This window comes from Prionailurus bengalensis, chromosome B3 (genome assembly GCF_016509475.1).
Source record: "Prionailurus bengalensis isolate Pbe53 chromosome B3, Fcat_Pben_1.1_paternal_pri, whole genome shotgun sequence".
In the NCBI taxonomy this organism is placed as follows: domain Eukaryota; kingdom Metazoa; phylum Chordata; class Mammalia; order Carnivora; family Felidae; genus Prionailurus; species Prionailurus bengalensis.
The window spans coordinates 120,943,003-120,960,782 of NC_057355.1; the positions used below are offsets into that span (position 1 = coordinate 120,943,003).

General features: G+C 48.9%; 1 protein-coding gene across 1 annotated transcript; it reads left to right on the top strand.

Moving 5' to 3' along the window:
* Nucleotides 1-5,876: 5,876 nt before the first annotated feature.
* On the top strand, nucleotides 5,877-9,311 carry FOS (Fos proto-oncogene, AP-1 transcription factor subunit). Its single transcript, XM_043556658.1, has 4 exons — nucleotides 5,877-6,194; nucleotides 6,962-7,216; nucleotides 7,632-7,739; nucleotides 7,865-9,311. Exons 1-4 carry the CDS (start codon nucleotides 6,054-6,056, stop codon nucleotides 8,504-8,506), a joined length of 1,146 nt encoding a protein of 381 aa, XP_043412593.1. The 5' UTR covers nucleotides 5,877-6,053; the 3' UTR covers nucleotides 8,507-9,311.
* Nucleotides 9,312-17,780: the final 8,469 nt, after the last annotated feature.

A 17,780-nucleotide genomic window follows, 5' to 3' on the forward strand; every position in this document is an offset into this window, starting at 1 on the left:
TTGGACGGGGGACGGGACAGGCTTCGTGGAGAATTTGATATCTGAGCAGGCATTGATCATGCGGAAGAGTCAACATGTTAAGATGTGGGGGGAAGAGCGAGCAATGGATAGAAAGTCTCAGCTACAGACCCAGCTTGGCAGGTTTGAGGAACAGGAAGAAGGCCAGCGTGGCTGGAGTGGAGGAGATGAGAGAAAGTGTTTCAAGATGAGGTCGGAGGGTTAGGCAGGGGCTGGGACCTACATTTGGTAGACCTCAGTAAGGAATGTAAATTTTTTTTCTACAGTGTGATTCTGTAAATTGGCCACTAAACAGGTTTGAAGGGATTGATGGTTTAGGGTTTAGTGTTATGATTTAATTCAGAGCCCCACTAAGTGGGAGAGTAGACTTTCAGCGTGCGATCTGTCCCTGTCTTCATCGATTACCTCTCAATCTCCGGCGGGCCAGAGTCTGAAGGTGGAATTCTTCAGTAAAGTCATTTTGGGGATGTTAGCCAGTGATCTCTAACTCACTGACACTCCATGTGAAATAACAGCAGAGAAAATCAGACCTCAGCTGGGAGTTTTCTGGTAGGACACAAGCAGATACTGAGCTAAGACAAAAAGTGTTCATATCTGAGGATGAAACTCGAATCTATAGATCAGAAAGCAGCATAACTCTGAATGCCTACATACTGGCCAGGATTTTCCTGGTTTAATGTTTACTTATTTTTGAGAGAGTGAGAGAGAGCGCGCGAGTGAGCGAGCACGTGCGTGCCTGAGTGGGCGAAGGGCAGAGAGAGAGGGAGACACAGAATCGGAAGCAGGCTCCAGGCTCCGAGCACCAGCAGAGAGCTCCACACGGGGCTCGAACTCACCGACAGAGAGATCATGACCTGAGCTGAATGAAGTCAGACGCCTAAATCCACTGAGCCGCCCACGCGCCCCTTCCTGGTTTAGATTGGGTTTTTTTTTTTTTTTTTTTTTTTTTGTCGTCACAATTATTACCGTCTCTTTTAAGGATCTTTCTTGCTGAGCAAGGCTGTAGATAAAATGGTATCAACTATGCTTGAGATGTCTTAACACCTTGGAGCGCGTCACGTGCTAGCCCATTCTGGCCATGCCTGGCCCTACCCATGCTGACTCTGGGATTTTCCCCGTTGGATGGGAGTCCTGCAGCTGCAGTGTTTAGTCAGGGTGTGTTGTTTTCCTATAGGTGTAGTGACCTAGATGGGCTTCTTCTGAAAGTCCAGCAGCTAAGTCCACCAGAGCTGCAGAAGTTCAGCTCAGGACAGCTGAGGAGCCAATGACCTGGAGAAGACTTGCCGGTCTGCCCGCGGTGAGCTCTGCTTTCTACAGGAAGTGTCAGCACGACTGACAATGAGGGTCCAATGATGCAGGCTGTGGTGAGACAGGCTGCAAGCTTGGGCTGAAATGTCTCCTTCTCAGGCACTATAACTATTCCCCAATGTCCTCAGCTCCAGAGGGAGCGTATCCCAGGGACCACACTGAGCTTTGTTTAAATGCTCGCATTAGCAGGAGGACGGGGATCCCATTGAATCATCATCTCCTGTCAAAAAGCCAAGGGTTGTTCCGAAGGAATGCAGCTTTTCCCAAAGAGGCTAAATCCCTAGTACTGATTAGTCCTCATGGCCACGGCGGGGGTGGGGGGGGAGGAGGGGGGAGGGCAGTGTGTTTGTACGTGAGTGTGTGCAGCGATGGTGGTGGTAATCCTGTGCCTCCGCTGTTTTAAAATAGGAGCAGTCTTTTTGCTCACTGTCTGAGCCATAGGGTGAGTAACCTTGACCCCTAAAGCCCTCCACTGGGTGTCATGTGTGTGTGAGTCCTGCCCCTCCTTGGGTCCAGACATTTAGAATGAATAAATTAGAGGGTGGTGGTAACATGGTCATTGTCATTGCAGACAATGTGGCATTTATGTATGGGCACTGGCTGTCTTTATCATGGGGCTCAATAACAAGGGCAAGTTTGATCTTTCATCACGAACCACTGGGGTGTTCTTTAGGCCTAGAGCCTGCAACAGCTGAAAATAGCCCTAGCATCTTGTTATTTTCTCTTTCCCAATTTTTGCCTATTCATACCCAAGAATAAAAGACACAGCCTGTTCAGCCTTTCCAAAGATTTAAAGAACCTTATCTATTGATTTCTAAGTACCCATAAAGGACAATATTTGCCTTGCTTGCATGAGGGTATTCATTCATTCATTCAGCCGTCCATTCAGGAGATATTCATCGAACACCTGCTACAGGCGAGGCACTGGGCTAGGTACTAAGTGAATATCAGTACATGAAAAAGACAAGGGCCAAAAGCATGGGGATGTTGAATAAATCTAAGAAGCGACTTCCCCAAGTCCCTGAAGGGGTTGATTTTGCTATACACATCTTCCTGACTTCTGGTCCCGTGCTCTGACCACAACCCTTCACCGCTAGACCACACTTCCCCAAATAAATAACTACTTCTGCATGCTGGGGACGGATTGTGTGCGGCAGCATTTACGTAGGCAGTACAGACAGCAGCCTTTCACTTAATGTTGCAATAACACCGGGCTAAACAATGTGCACTGGCTTCCAGAGTTGCTGAACAAATGCTTGATGTGGGTCAGGTCTCTTAATTCAAATGCCAGAGAAGTACAAAATAGGAAAAGTCTCTATCTGATAAGGCGCAACTGTTGAGGAAAGATATATTTGTTGTCAGTTTGGGTTAAAATCAGACACGGGATTCTAACCTCCTCTTCACTTCTGGATCCCCACAGAGGAGGAACTCCGCACATAGATAATCACAAAGTGCGTAAGTTTTGGTTTTATATGCTCAGACTTGTCCCGAACACAGAACCCCTGCCCTGCTAGAAGGCAGCACTATGTTCACAGAGGCACACGCACATCTGTCTCAAAGTCACCCTGACCTTGGCTAATGGCAAAGATAATTTCGTGCATCAGTTCTGATTTCCCTCTATTTTAAGGCTACATCATGTGAGCTCCACATTGAAAATGTGATTTTGTAGTCCTGAGGCGGATACCATGAGCAGATTCAGATGTGAGAGTACGTTAGGGTGATCAGAGATTCAGATGCTCTGGCATTTTAATCTTTATCATGTCACTTCCCAGAGGACAGTGGGTCCAGGTCCCATCTCTGTACCGTAGTCACTTCCTCTGATACTGGTCTCTGAGCCCTCCTCTGTGTTCTTACCTCTGTCAAAGAGCTTGCTGCTGCTGTGTAATTCTCCCCTGATTTGCTGATCTTCTCCCCAAAGCTGGAAGGTCTCTGAAGGTAGGGACAGGTCCATTCTGTTCTGTACAGTAAGTGCCAGCCCCCAGAACTCATAGGAGAGCATGGCCATAGGAGGCTGTCAGTAGTTCCTGGATGAATAAATAAAAGAATTATGAATTCATGGTTCTGTCCTTTTCAGAGGATGGGTTTAAATCTCCAACTCTCAGGGGGTAAGGGTGCCGGGAAGGAAAGAGTTAAGCTATCTGGAGGGGCTAGGTTCATTCAGAGACCCCTTTCCTTTTATTGGCAAAGACAGGATAAAGTGATATATGAGATAAATCCTGGGATATAAAATCTTGACACATCCTTTAGGTGCTGAGTTGAGCTAATTCAAACTCTGAAGGGGAAATAAATGAAGTCATTCTAGGTTTTCTCTTAAGCGGCCTGAGATCCAGTTATGAAGGGAAGGCAAGGCCAGACCCAGGAATTTAAAGCTTGACCTCCTTTGTCCAAGCTAATAAGAGAAATGGATTGGCCTTCATGACTTTTTTTTTTTTTTTTTTTGTAAATAATCAAGAACAGTGAAGTAGCCTGACAGATGATAGAATCAGGAGAACTGAAGGCCGGAGAATTGTTTCACGATTCAAGGCAGCTCGGAGAAGTCTGTGTTTATGTATTATGTTTTTCCTTCTCGCTCTCCTTTTTTAAGTGCGGAGGTTGGGGGGCGCCGAAATTCCCACCAACATAAACCAGTGCCATACAATGATGAAATTCTGTTTTCACCTCTGCCTGTGACAGGGAATGCAAAAAATAGCAAGTGGCCCAGTTCCACGAATCCCCGCCTCCCTGCCCTCCCAGCTCCCGCCGGGTTCTCATCTCTAAGAATGGAGGTTAGCGCACCGCGGCGCGCGAGCCGCACGCAGTCCCAGGACCCGGAGGATGATGTCAGGCGGCGGGAGTGGCCGCAGCCGGGCCGGGGAGGCCGAGGCCCCGGGGGAGCGAGTAGGGAGGGCGGCCTGGCCCGGCCGACGGCGCGCCCGGCCGCGCGGCGTCGCCTGGAGACAGCCCTGGCGGCGCAGTGTTGCTGTAAACAGCCGCTTCCCTGTTACTATCTATAGCAGGATCGCCTGGCTCCGGGGTGCGGCGGCTGGAGGCAGGTCGGCGGTCCGGCTCCCCGCGCTCCCCGAGGGATCCGCCCGCTGCCCTGATCCCGCCTCGCCCCTTTCCGTGAGCCCCTGGCCCGAAGAGTGGGGGAAGGGACACAGAGGCTCTGCTGGGATCTGCGGCTTCGCGTCCCGGAGGTGGCCGGCGCGCTGGGACCCAACCAGGGGCAATGTGACCCCAGCTGTCCTTTGCAGCGGAGCAGGAGGCTGGGGGCGTCAGGGGGCGCAACGCACTCCCGAGCATCTAGGCGCCCCAACCCCGTTTTCCAGGCCACAGGGCCGCGTCTTAGGTCCCAGTGGCCGAGGTCCCCGGCCTGGGCGCTGCTGGCCACGGTCCTTCCAGCGTGCCCGATGCTCCCCCCTCCAAGTCCTCGCTGGAAAATCACCCGCTTGTGGGCTCCCAGTAAGCACAGCTTCCTGGGGGAACCGAACCACATCTGACTCCCCAGCTTGGACTTGCGCTCCCCCAAGAGCTCTCTCCACCCGGTACTCCCAACTGACCACCTTGCCCACATAACATCCCCCCACCCCCACCCCATTCCTCGGGCCCCAGCTCAGAAGGAGGCAAACGAACCCATCAGACATCCTTGCGTGGAGGTTCTGCACAATGTTTACCGGCTACTGTCTCAGAGATTTGACAGTAACACTAACATCCTTAAGTATGGCCGAGAAAAAAAAATGCGTTTTTTCCTTAAAAACAAACAAAAAATTAAAATCGAAATGCCCAGCATCGTAGGTAAAGTAGGTTATCGTAGTCCCTTATTTTGGATCTCCGGACTTTCTGCTTCCAAATGCAGTAACAGTCCTAGTATTGCTCGAGAGTGGGGGCTTAAGGGTCTGCTTCCACAGTTTGTACTGAATTAGGGCTAGAATTTGGAATGTCGTGGTGCTGGGTGGGGGGGGAGGCGCATTCCTTCGGGGGCCCAGGCTTAAGCCCTCGGGCTCTGTACCTGTTTCTCCTTTACCTTAGCCCCAGCACGTTTCCGGGGTTCCGTATACTGGTAAAAAGTCGCTTCCACCCCATCCCCCAACTCCGCTCCGGGAACAAGGGTCCGCATTGAACCAGGTGCGAATGTTCGCTCGCGTTCCTCGCCTTTCCCGCCTCCCCTCCCCCGGCCGCGGCCCCCGCCTCCCCCCGCGCTGCACCCTTGGTGTTGGCTGCAGCCCGCGAGCAGTTCCCGTCAATCCATCCCCCCTCCCCTTACACAGGATGTCCATATTAGGACATCTGCGTCAGCAGGTTTCCACGGCCGTTCCCTGCGGTCGTGGGGGGAGCTATCCCCGGAGTCCCTCATCTTAGGGGGTCCGTGAGACCCCTAAGTCCTAGATTGCTAAGCATTGAGGAGACAAGGAAACGCACCAAGACGGGAGACGGGAGGCTGCGAGGGCGGCGGAGGCGGCAAGGAGGCAGCAGAGGTGTCCAGGTCCGCTCGCCACCCCCCCAGCGCCGCGATGGTCGCGCCCATGACGTGTGGCTGCTCATTCATAGAATGCTGTTATAAAAGCAGTGGCTGCGGCGCCTCGTACTCCAACCGCATCTGCAGCGAGCAGCCCAGAAGTCGAGACAGAGCCGGCGGCGGCGGCGGCGCAGCGAACGAGCAGTGACCGCGCTCCTACCCAGCTCTGCCCCACAGCTCCTACCTGCCTCTGCCCCTCAGCCCCTCGCCCGGGCCTAGACTCACCGCGACCATGATGTTCTCTGGCTTCAACGCCGACTACGAGGCGTCCTCCTCCCGCTGCAGCAGCGCCTCCCCGGCCGGGGACAATCTCTCCTACTACCACTCACCGGCCGACTCCTTCTCCAGCATGGGCTCTCCTGTCAATGCGCAGGTGAGGCTGGCTTCGCGCCGCCGCGGGGCCCGGGGCTCGGGGTCACCGGGGAGGAGACACGGGGGGCGGGACGCTCGGGGAGACGAGTCGGGGACCCCTTGGGCCGGGGAGGGAGGCTGCCCCGGCCGGAGCAGCCCTATCTCGGAGAGCCCCGGACTTGTTCCGAGTGCACGCACGCTTGTCATAGTAAGAATCGGTCCTCCTCTCCCGCGGCAGGCTCATCCTGAGTTGCCCTGGGACCGCGCTCTCTGACTGGTCTCTGACATGAGCTGGGGCAAACAGGTCCCAAGCAAAGATTCGCGAACTCGATCCTGGCTCCTCCGGGAGGCGGCAAAAAGCGGCGATTCCCCCTCCCCTAGCTGCCTGGAGCAGGGAGGAGGGGCGGGGGAGGAGGGTGAAGCAGGCGGGTGTGTAAGGCAGTTTCATTGATAAAAAGCGAGTTCATTCAGGAGACTCCGGAGCGGCGCCTGCGTCAGCGCAGACGTCAGGGATATTTATAACAAACCCCCTTTCAAGCGGGTGATGCCGAAGGGATAACGGGGACGCAGCAGCAGGGTGGAGGAGAAGGGCACTGCGTTGCGGATTTCTTGGGAGGAAACGGGGAGACCTTCCATCCAAGATGAGGGGCATATAAAAAGACGAGAGCAGTCCAGGGCACGCTTCTCCCTCTCTCTCCCTGCTGCATGCGGCACTGGAAACTCGGCTGTCGCCACCGGTGTCCGGAACCTGCTCACTCACGTCAGCTCCCCCTCCTGTCTTCGTTCTAGGACTTCTGCACGGATCTGGCCGTCTCCAGCGCCAACTTTATCCCAACGGTGACTGCCATCTCCACCAGCCCGGACCTGCAGTGGCTGGTGCAGCCCACCCTGGTCTCCTCCGTGGCTCCTTCTCAGACCAGAGCCCCCCACCCCTATGGAGTCCCCGCCCCCTCCGCCGGGGCTTACTCCAGGGCCGGGGTCGTGAAGACCGTGACCGCAGGAGGCCGAGCTCAGAGCATTGGCAGGAGGGGCAAAGTGGAACAGGTGAGGAGTTCTTCTGCGCCTTCTCTCAGCAGGGGGCATGGGTTGGCGTAGGTGGAGACGGGGAGCACAGTAGATAGGGCGAAGCCACGGATGCAATTCACCGCGCATCCTGAACGGGGACCCCTGGCTCCAAGCCATCTCCACCCCAAGCCAGACTCTGGTAGCCCTGCCCCAAGAAGTACTGCAATAGTTTCTTCCCTAATAGGTTCCTACCTTCTGCTTTTGAACCGGGCTCTTTGTCCTGATTTTAAATGCCAGTCACACCTAGCCCACAACGGCAGGTTGGGAATGGCTTCCCAGCCGAGGTGCCAGGAAGCTGAGAAGCGCCAAGGGCCAGTTTCCCTGGGGTGGCCGAACAGAGCTGATGGCAGACCTTGTCATTGACTGTTGGCCTTTCTGAACATTATTTTTCTAGTTGTCCCCAGAAGAAGAAGAGAAAAGGAGAATCCGAAGGGAAAGGAATAAGATGGCTGCAGCCAAGTGCCGGAACCGGAGGCGGGAGCTCACGGATACGCTGCAAGCGGTGGGTAGATCCTGGGGGGGGGCGGGTCACTCCTTTTTCAAACTTTGGGAGCAAGTTGGCGACTGGGTATAGGGGAGCTTGAGTAAGCCTGTGTCTTATGCTTTGCTTTATCCCTCTGTGTGCAGGAGACAGACCAACTAGAAGATGAGAAGTCTGCTTTGCAGACTGAGATTGCCAACCTGCTGAAGGAGAAGGAAAAACTAGAGTTCATCCTGGCAGCTCACCGACCCGCCTGCAAGATCCCCGATGACCTGGGCTTCCCGGAAGAGATGTCTGTGGCTTCCCTAGATCTGAGCGGGGGCCTGCCGGAAGCTGCCACCCCCGAGTCGGAGGAGGCTTTCACCCTGCCCCTCCTCAATGATCCCGAGCCCAAGCCCTCCGTGGAGCCGGTCAAGAGCATCAGCAGCATGGAGCTGAAGGCCGAGCCCTTTGATGACTTCCTGTTCCCAGCATCGTCCAGGCCCAGCGGCTCCGAGACCGCCCGCTCTGTGCCAGACATGGACCTGTCTGGTTCCTTCTATGCAGCAGACTGGGAGCCCCTGCATGGTGGCTCCCTGGGGATGGGGCCCATGGCCACAGAGCTGGAGCCTCTGTGCACCCCGGTGGTCACCTGCACTCCTAGCTGCACTACTTACACATCTTCCTTCGTCTTCACCTACCCTGAGGCTGACTCCTTCCCCAGCTGCGGGGCTGCTCACCGCAAGGGCAGCAGCAGCAACGAACCCTCCTCTGACTCGCTCAGCTCACCCACGCTGCTGGCCCTGTGAGCAGGCGGGGAGGGGAGGCAGCAGGCACCCACGAGCGCCGCTGCCCGAGTCGGTGCATTACAGAGAGGAGAAACACGTCTTCCCTCGAGGGTTCCCGTAGACCTAGGGAGGACCTTATCTGTGCGTGAAACACACCAGGCTGTGGGCCTCAAGGACTTGAAAGCATCCACGTGTGGACTCAAGTCCTTACCTCTTCCGGAGATGTAGCAAAACGCATGGAGTGTGTATTGTTCCCAGTGACACATCTGAGAGCTGGTAGTTAGTAGCATGTTGAGCCAGGCCTGGGTCTGTGTCTCTTATCTCTTTCTCTTTAGTCTTCTCATAGCATTAACTAATCTATTGGGTTCATTATTGGAATTAACCTGGTGCTGGATATTTTCGAATTGTATCTAGTGCAGCTGATTTTAACAATAAGTACTGTGTTCCGGCAATAGTGTGTTCTGATTAGCAATGACCAATATTAAACTAAGAAAAGATATGACTTTATTTTCTGGTAGATAGAAATAAATAGCTATATCCATGTACTGTAGTTTTTTCTTCAACATCAAAGTTCATCGTAACGTTACTGATCATGCATTGTTGAGGTGGTCTGAATGTTCTGACATTAACAGTTTTCCATGAAAACGTTTTATTGTGTTTTTAATTTATTTATTAAGATGGATTCTCAGATATTTATATTTTTATTTTATTTTTTTCTACCTTGAGGTCTTTTGACATGTGGAAAGTGAATTTGAATGAAAAATTTAAGCATTGTTTGCTTATTGTTCAAAGACATTGTCAATAAAAGCATTTAAGTTGAATGCGACCAAACTTGTGCTCTTTATTCTGGAAGTTTTGTAAGATCCTGAAAGGTATCAGAGACCAGTTTGTCAAGAAGGGTAGCTCCTGGAGGGGGACACGCCCCTTCGTTTGATCCCTTATTGAAAAGGAAAGGGAAACTCTAAAGCTGATGTTGGGAATATTTTACAAATACGGGCTCATCTGGCGAGGCTAAGATTCCCTAGCAGATTCTGGGGTAGCAACTGACTGTACTACATAGCTTTCGAGGGAACGCGTCTTCCTGCCTCTTTCTCTGTTTTGGAAGTCCAAGGGGGAAATATTTAAATCTAATTGTGCCAACATTAAACCGAAAGGTCTCGATCTTAAAGGAATCCTTTTAAGCAAACAGAATTGAGCTTTGCACAAACCACTTTAACTTTTTATTCCCTCAAAATTACGTGAGGGGTTACTCTCACCTTCAAGGTGAGCAAATTGAAGAAAGTTTAGAATGCATGCCTTTCTCAGTGTTCCACCAGTGAGATCGAATCTTAACTTCCTCATACCTTATCCTATCCCTAAGGCTGAGCTGCCTCTTAGTATTTGGTCTACCAAAAAAGAAACAAAACTCAGGCCTTAACTCGAGCATACATTTAGTTGGGCTATTTTTATTCTCACAAGGAAAGGAGGGCTACTGTCCTATCCCTCGGTAATAAATGCATTGTAATTGCTGACATTTCTTTAACATCATAAGCCTGCCATTCTGTTTACACTGGAGGAAGAGAAAACTGGCCCTGAGAATTTGCAGGAGATCTTGAACAGTTCAAATAATGGTTGATCGGTCGGTAAATAAAAAGTTACATAACAGCTCATTAAGGAGAAGTCAACATGACTCTGAATAAGCTTTAACTTAGAATCTTTAAGAAGAACATGACCTTTGTCTGGGACACCTCTAGTAATGGGGCCCTGACACGCACATGCACAAACCACAAAGAAAAGAGCCGGGGCCCTTCCCCACCCTGTTCTCAGATACCAGGCCGGTACCATGTGTGGAAGCCAGAGGCCATGCTTCCCCACACCTGCTCTGTGGAAGGGGAGCATCGGTGCCAGCCTCCCCATGCTTTGGTGATAATGAAAATCACTGGGTGGTTATGGGGTGTCACACTCAGTCAAGTTGAAAGTTTTAATTGAAAATGACAGTTCCATTGAGGTTGATGTTCTCACCTACGGTCTCCCTGTGCCTGCAGAATAATTGACATTCAAACCCCACTTGCTTTAGGCCCTTGAGAACACTGATAGATCACATACGACTGCATATTACTTTTGCCTGTCTTGCAGTGATGAAAGTGGCTTTAGACTCCCTATTTGCTGTTCAGAGGGTAAATTTTCTGTAGCCTTTAAATGCAGCCTAGACTAATTACAAAATTACTGTAATTAACACCCAGATCTGAAATAACAAGGTGAGATACCCTGTAAAGAAGCTAGCCACCCCCCCTCCCCTGCTTTCGCATACAGGAATAACAACCCACAGAAGGAGATTTCCCAGGTGGAGAAGGGTAGCTGGACCTCAGCTTTGGAAGCTGAACTGCTCCCCCGGGACCTGGCTAATGACCCCTGTCAGTCCCACGCTGACTATAGAGAAAGAACATTGCTTTCCCTCTGACAGCCTTATCCTATGCCCAGACACAGACCATTCTTCTATTTCACCATGACCCAGGGAAGAACAGGTTGCTTCATCGACAAGACTGCATTACAGGTCCAGGGAGAGGTACTTGCACACAAGGAATCCCTTACCAGGCTTCTCGGAGGACAGAGTATCCTCCATAGGGTTGACATCTCACCCAGCTCCCTGCAGACTATTCTCATGGGATCAAGAGAAGAAAGGAATTCCCTCTCTTTCAGCCAAAGGGCTCTTTCCAAATCTTCCTTTCCTGAGTCAGGATTCAACAATTCCCATGGATGATGGATACTAGGAATGTCGACTTCTTTTTGGGAAAGACTGATCTCTACCCACAAGATACGACCTCACACTGGTATCAACAAAACAACTATCCCACAATATACAAAAGATACACATATGATAGAAGGGGATGGGAATGAGGATGGGAGGGTCATTTTCTTATAGGGGAACATGTCTGGTTTGGCTCATCAATGGATCCCCAGACCTGTCTCAGTGTCTGGGGTTTAGTACAGGGATAATAAATATCGGCCTGGTGGCTGAATGCAGACATTCTGCACTATTTCCATGAGCAGAAGTACATTCCACACATATTCTCTAAATTCTCCTATTCCAGACCCTTTTATGATATTAAGCAATGGGGATTTCACATCTTTTATGTCTGGCTTCAAACACATACCCCACTTCTATCCTTGGCTCCTCTGACCTCTGCCCAATTCAATTTCAGAGTGAACACCCTGCCATTGGGTTTCCAGCTCCAAATTAATTTTAGATAAAAAAAAGAATAGAAGAAAAAATATTTATCTCTATATAATGGTGGATTATAGATTCTGTACTGTCTTTGCACATCCCTGCATCTTGCTCAATTACTAAAATTAAAAGGTAGCATTTAGCCATTTGTTCTAAGAACAATAATTTCGTGTCAACAGCAACTTTCTAGGTGTGAATGAAAGCAAATCAATTACGCCATTTTAGTTAAAGGACAGAAGCGAGACTGAGGCAAAATAAAAATTCTCGGATGATTACTCTTAGGAGAGCACCTGAAGTTTCAGTGTTTTTCAAACAAAAAAAAATCTAAAACAAAACAAAAAATCAACCTTTAAACTGTGTCTGAGGCTTCCTCGAAGCACAGAATAGTCAAATAATCAAAAAACAAATGAGAATTGAAGATCATTTGAATGCTGAACATCAGATCGCTTTAAGGTGTGCTGTTTTGCTATTCACATGAAGGAGCTGTCAGTCCCATGCTGACTATAGGGGAAGAACCTTTCTCCTCCACATCCCCATCTTGTCCTTTTCCCCTACAGCCCCTGCTCACCAGCCTTCCTTCCATTCCAGACACACAGCAGGCTTGATCGAGCTGCAGGGCCTTTGCACTTGCTGCCTCTCTGTCTGGGTCTCTTTCCCCAGGTTGGCTCCTTCCTGTCATTCAGGATTCAGCTCAAAGGATACCTCCTTCAAGAGCCCTTCCCACATCATTCTATCTGAAGTGATTTATGCACACATTTCCTCTCCATGACTCTGTCTTATCATCCTGCTTTGTTTCTCCATAGCACATGTCACCGTCCGCAACATCTAATTTATGTTTTCTTTTCCTTTTTAATGAGTTTCGGCCCTTCTTCACCACTGCATTGTAAGTTCCATGTGAGCAGGGATCTCTTATGTCTTGATCACTTCTGTTTCCCCAGTATCTATTAGGCACTCGAATGCTTGTTAAATGAATGAAGATAGATGAATAAATGAAGGCAGGTGAAATTTACAAAATTAATCTAAAGGGAGATAAGTAGAATTTAAAAGTGAAGATAAAGCTGTGTACCTCACGGACTTCTTCCTGGATAGAAAAGCATTTCTTTTGTTTAAAAAATTCCTGTCAAGGGTTCTACAGTATTAAGGTAGGGCACTAGCTAGAGTGGGAAAGAATTTTAAGAGGTCCCCAAAATACAAGCATACTGCAGGTCAGTGACGCTTCGAGACAAATTTACAAATTGAGAAATGTTTCAACATCAAATGAAGAATGGACGTATGGTAAATATAGGCATAACCATCTTCAACGCTTGTATTTATTTTTGAGAGACAGAGACAGAGCACAAGTGAGGAAGGGGCAGAGACAGAGGGAGACACAGAATCCGAAGCAGGCTCCAGGCTCTGAGCTGTCAGTACAGAGCCTGATGTGAGGCTCGAACTCACGAACCTAGAGATCATGACCTGAGCCAAAGTTGGACGCTCAACCCACTGAGCCACCCAGGCACCCTGGTATAACCATCTTCAAAGAAACAAACAAAATTATGGTTTTCACCCTTATTCTTACGAAATTTTATTTTATTTTTTAAAGTTTATTTATTTATTTATTTTGAGAGAGAGAGAGAGAGAGAGAGAGAGAGAGAGTAGGAGAGAGGCAGAGAGAGAGAGAAAGAGAGAGAGGGAGAGAGAGAGAATCCCAAGCAGGCTCTGCACTGCCAGCACAGAGCCCAAGGTGGGGCTCAAACCCAGGAGCTGTGAGATCATGACCTGAGCTGATACCAAGAGTCAGAAGCTTAACCATCTGAGCCACCCAGGTGCCCCACATGAAATTTTAGACTATCACACAAATCCATTTGGAGTGCCTACAAACTGGTATGCTAAATTATAAAACCTACAATTTAGTTTGCATTAAAATAGAAGACTGGGCACCTGGGTAGCTCAGTCAGTTGAGCTTCTGACTTCGGTTCAGGTCATGAGCTGGGTGTTCGTGGGTTCAAGCCCATGTTGGGCTTACTGCTGTCAGTGCAGAGCCCGCTTTGGGTCCTCTGTCCCCCTCTCTCTGCCCCTCCCCTGCTTGCTCTCTCTCTCCCTCAAAAATAAAGAAAAACATTAAATAATAAAACAAGAATAGAAGAATAAGGGTTAGCTGTTATTACTATCATTACTGATATCAATCTTATCATCATAATCATCATTTATCATCATATCATCATAATCATCAAGAATATGCCCAGACCTGAGGAAAAGCAGTTGGTAATAAAGTGTATTGAATCCTGACGAATGAGTTCAAAATCCCCGAAGGACACTGGCTGGATAGATGGCTACTTTCTTTGCACACAGGAGAAAGCGACAGAAGCATAAACTGGGTTTAGTTCAAAGCAATTCATTTCAGTGACTCCACACACTCATTCACTAAGTTGCCTTTCCTTTGCCCAAGGGCAGAAAGGGTTCTTGGCCACTGTCCCAAGGAGGCCGCCTGGCTTGATGGCCATCAGTTCTTCTTGACTAATAAGCCCTTTTTACTTTCCGCTCACACTGAGAAGGCAGCGCTTTGCTTGGTCCAATCAGTTGATTAGAATAAGAATCCGGAGGGGTTTGATCGATGGTTACATTAGGAGCAGGGCCTCAGAAGGAGGTCTTGTCAGAGGATGAGGAGCAGAAGGCCGCCATGTTTACTTTGGGGGAACAGTGTGCAGTCAGATCTACGGAAGCAATGATTGATTTGCAGGCTTTTTGATCAACTACGAGACTCTCATCACAGCTTTAATTACCAAAACAGTATAAGTGAATTTGGATTTGAGGAATTGGATCCAATATAGCAGAGTGGTTCAGAGCAACGACTCAGGTTTGAATCCTGGCTCCTTGACCTTGGGCCAGTTACTTCACCTTTCTGCACCTTAGTTTAAGTAAAAGGGGGATAATTGTACCTTACCTCTTGGGGTTGTTGCAAGTATTAAAAAAGTTAGTATGTATTGGGTGCCTGTTACAGTATAGAAGTGTTTGCTATTATTTATTATCTCTATAATTAAGGGAGATGGGGGTCAGGGGAGAAAATATTTACCCTCTCGGGCAAGCATGGGCTTCATTTAATTCAATAAAAAGTTTCTGGACGTCTATTATTTATCAGGTGCTGGTTTCAGATATGAGAAAGGCATAGGCCTGTATACTCAAAGAGTTCATGGTCTAGTAAGGGAGAAAGACACGTAAACATGTGCATCATAATACACCGTAACGGTGAAAACATCAGATGCAACAGTTGTGCAGAAGAGGGAGTGATGAACTCTATCTGGGGGCATCTCCGAGCCAGTGATCTCTGAGCTGGGCTTTGAAGATGGATGGAGTTTGCCAGATGAGCGAGTGGCCGGTGGAGGGATTTCAGGAAGCAGAGGGATATCCCCGTAAAGGCACACACTCCTGAAACAACACACTTGCTTTTGCTGGACTATAAAATATGGGTGGAGGGGGGAGGAAGGAAAGGAGGGGGATGTGATTATAGAGCATCCCCGAAGTGCATTTGATTTCGTTTACATTAATATTGCAGCTTCAAAGCGGAGGGGGCTGGAGATAGGTCAGGAAGAGGTAACTGTGGCCAGATCATGAAGAGCCTGGTATTTACTTGCTTCAGTTGTGTGTAGGCTGGACCGGGGCGGTGGTGGTGGGATTGCAGAGGGAACAAGAGGTAATTAGGGGGTAGGACTGTTGGGACCTGGTGACTGAGTGGATGTGGGAGGTGAGGGAGGGAGAGGAATCCCAGTCACTCCCAGGTTCACCGGGCTCGACATACATGAAGGCTGTGTGACTGTGACTGCAGGAAGAAGAGTAGGTTTGGGGAATAAGAAAGTAAGTTCCATGTTGGACATGTGGAGTTTGCCAAGCCTGTGGGATACCCGGGGGCGGGGGCGGGGGAGGGTGGTGTAGGCAGTTCACTTATACACTAGATGTTCTATGATGTGAGCTTATGGAGCTCGTCTGGAGGCACGTGGTTGGGATCGGACCTGGAGCCCTAGGATATAATAGTGATAATGGCTAACATTTCACATGTGCTTGTTATATGCCAGGCTGTGCTATGCACTTCACAGGCAATGCTAAATCAGGGACTGTATTCGCTTCGCTAAGCATTTGACCTCTAGTAACTGGCCCATACTGGGCATACGATAATTATTTTGTTGAATGGATGCTCTCGTTAAGTCCGCACCACAGCCCGATGATGCAGATATTATTAGGATCTTCATCTTACAGATGAGGAAAATGAGCTAAAAAAATATCACATTGCCCAAGGTCACACACTTATGAAGTAGCAGATCAGAGATTTGAAATGAGCTCTTTGTGACTATGAAGTCTGACGTGCTGAACTGTTTTGCTAGAATGTTAAAATCTGCTCCTAAGTAGGTACTTGTGGGGCTCCTGGGTGGCTCAGTTGGTTAAGCGTCTGACTCTTGATTTAGGCTCAGGTCATGATCTCACAGTTTGTGTGCTCCAGCCCTACATTGGGCTCCTGTGCTGGCTGTGCGGAACCTGTGTGGGATTCTCTCTCTCCCTCTCCTTCTGCCCCTCTCCTGCTTGTGCTCTCTCTCTCTACCTCAAGATAAGTAAACTTAAAATAATATGTACTTATGTGACTTAGGGTGAGCCTCTAGCCCCTCTGAGATTACCCCATCAGGAGCGGATTTCAAAAATCTCGGAGCTCCCTTTCCAGCTTCAAAACTCTGACGACATCAGGTGACCACGGTGGAAATGCACTGCAGGGGCCCATACCCCACCATTTAGGATGGAAGGCCCGAGAAGTGTATGTAGTGCTAGGTGCTACACCACAACGGTGAGGTGGGAGCTGTGTGGGCGGGCAAAGCGGGCGGATTAGGGTTCTGCGTCTGCACAACAAATTATCGCAAATTTAGCAGCCAGAAGCCACACGTATTTCTTCGTTTCTGTGGACTGCATGGGTAAGCTCCGTCCTCTGTCCATGGTCTCATAAAGCTGCGGTCAAGGTGTCAGCTGAGCTGAATTTTCAGCCGGATGGTTGAAGGGAGAAGAGTCTGCTTCTGAACTCATTCTGGTTGTTGCAGACTTTATTTCCTCATGATTTTGTAACTAAGGCCTGACCTTCTGCTGGCTGTTGGCCAGAGGCCACCCTCAGATCACAGAGACTGCGTTCTCAACATGGTTGCCCACTTCGGCAAGCCTGCCAGGAGAACCTACTAGTCTGTGCTGGCAAAATGGATGTATATATCTCCTTTATATAGAAATAGATACAGGTGAATATATAAATATTGCAGATTATTTATCACAGGAGTAACATCCCATCGCCTTTGCCATATTCTATTGCTCAGAGGCAAGTCTTGGGTTCCACCTGCACCCAAGGGGAGGGAATTACACAAAGGCATGGACACCAGGAGGTAGGAATTACTGGGGTGGGGGGGTCAACCAAGGGCCTCTCATCCACAAGAGGTCACATTACGTGCTGAGAATGTAAAACTAATAAAACCAACTAAAGTTGGTCTGCTTTTTTATTAATGCCATGAACTGTCGACTTTAGGTGTGACAAAGTATTTCCTGAAAAGAATGTCTCTTGTTGCTTCGAGTTGTAAGCAGTTGCTGGGATTACTGTCAACTTTTCATAATGCGTATGTAAGCTTCATTTTTAAAATCACTGATCCTTTAATGCATTGTATGCTACATGGAAGGAAACTCTCAGTTATACTAATAGTTGGTCCCCAACACGTGGACTTAGCTATATGCGTTCATCTCAAGAGTAAGTTTGTAATGGTTCAGAGTCATTTGAAACTGTTTTGGGTGCAATGCACATCTCCAACCTATGGTAGTACACAGCACTGTGTTTAAATAGATTTGAAATAAACATGGACAACAGTGAATGAGAAATCGAACTTGAGTGACTTCAGTTCTGTTATTATTTATGACCGTGTGGAGTTTTTGTGTTTAAAATCTAATACTGTGAGGCGGTGCAAACAGACGTGTGATATTTTTATTTGGTAAATATACATTTCAGTTCATACAGGCAATACTTCACTAAATTTTAATATTAGCTTTAAAGTGGAAAATTCCTTTACAATTATTCATTTTAAAACTGAAAAACGATCAAGA

What these genes read in the sequence shown, in the direction of transcription:
- FOS (XM_043556658.1), top strand. Translation starts at nt 6,054, where the DNA reads ATGATGTTCTCTGGCTTCAACGCCGACTACGAGGCGTCCTCCTCCCGC. An exon ending in GCTCTCCTGTCAATGCGCAG is followed by an intron (nt 6,195 to 6,961) that starts GTGAGGCTGGCT and finishes TCTTCGTTCTAG; the next exon opens with GACTTCTGCACGGATCTGGC. An exon ending in GGAGGGGCAAAGTGGAACAG is followed by an intron (nt 7,217 to 7,631) that starts GTGAGGAGTTCT and finishes TTATTTTTCTAG; the next exon opens with TTGTCCCCAGAAGAAGAAGA.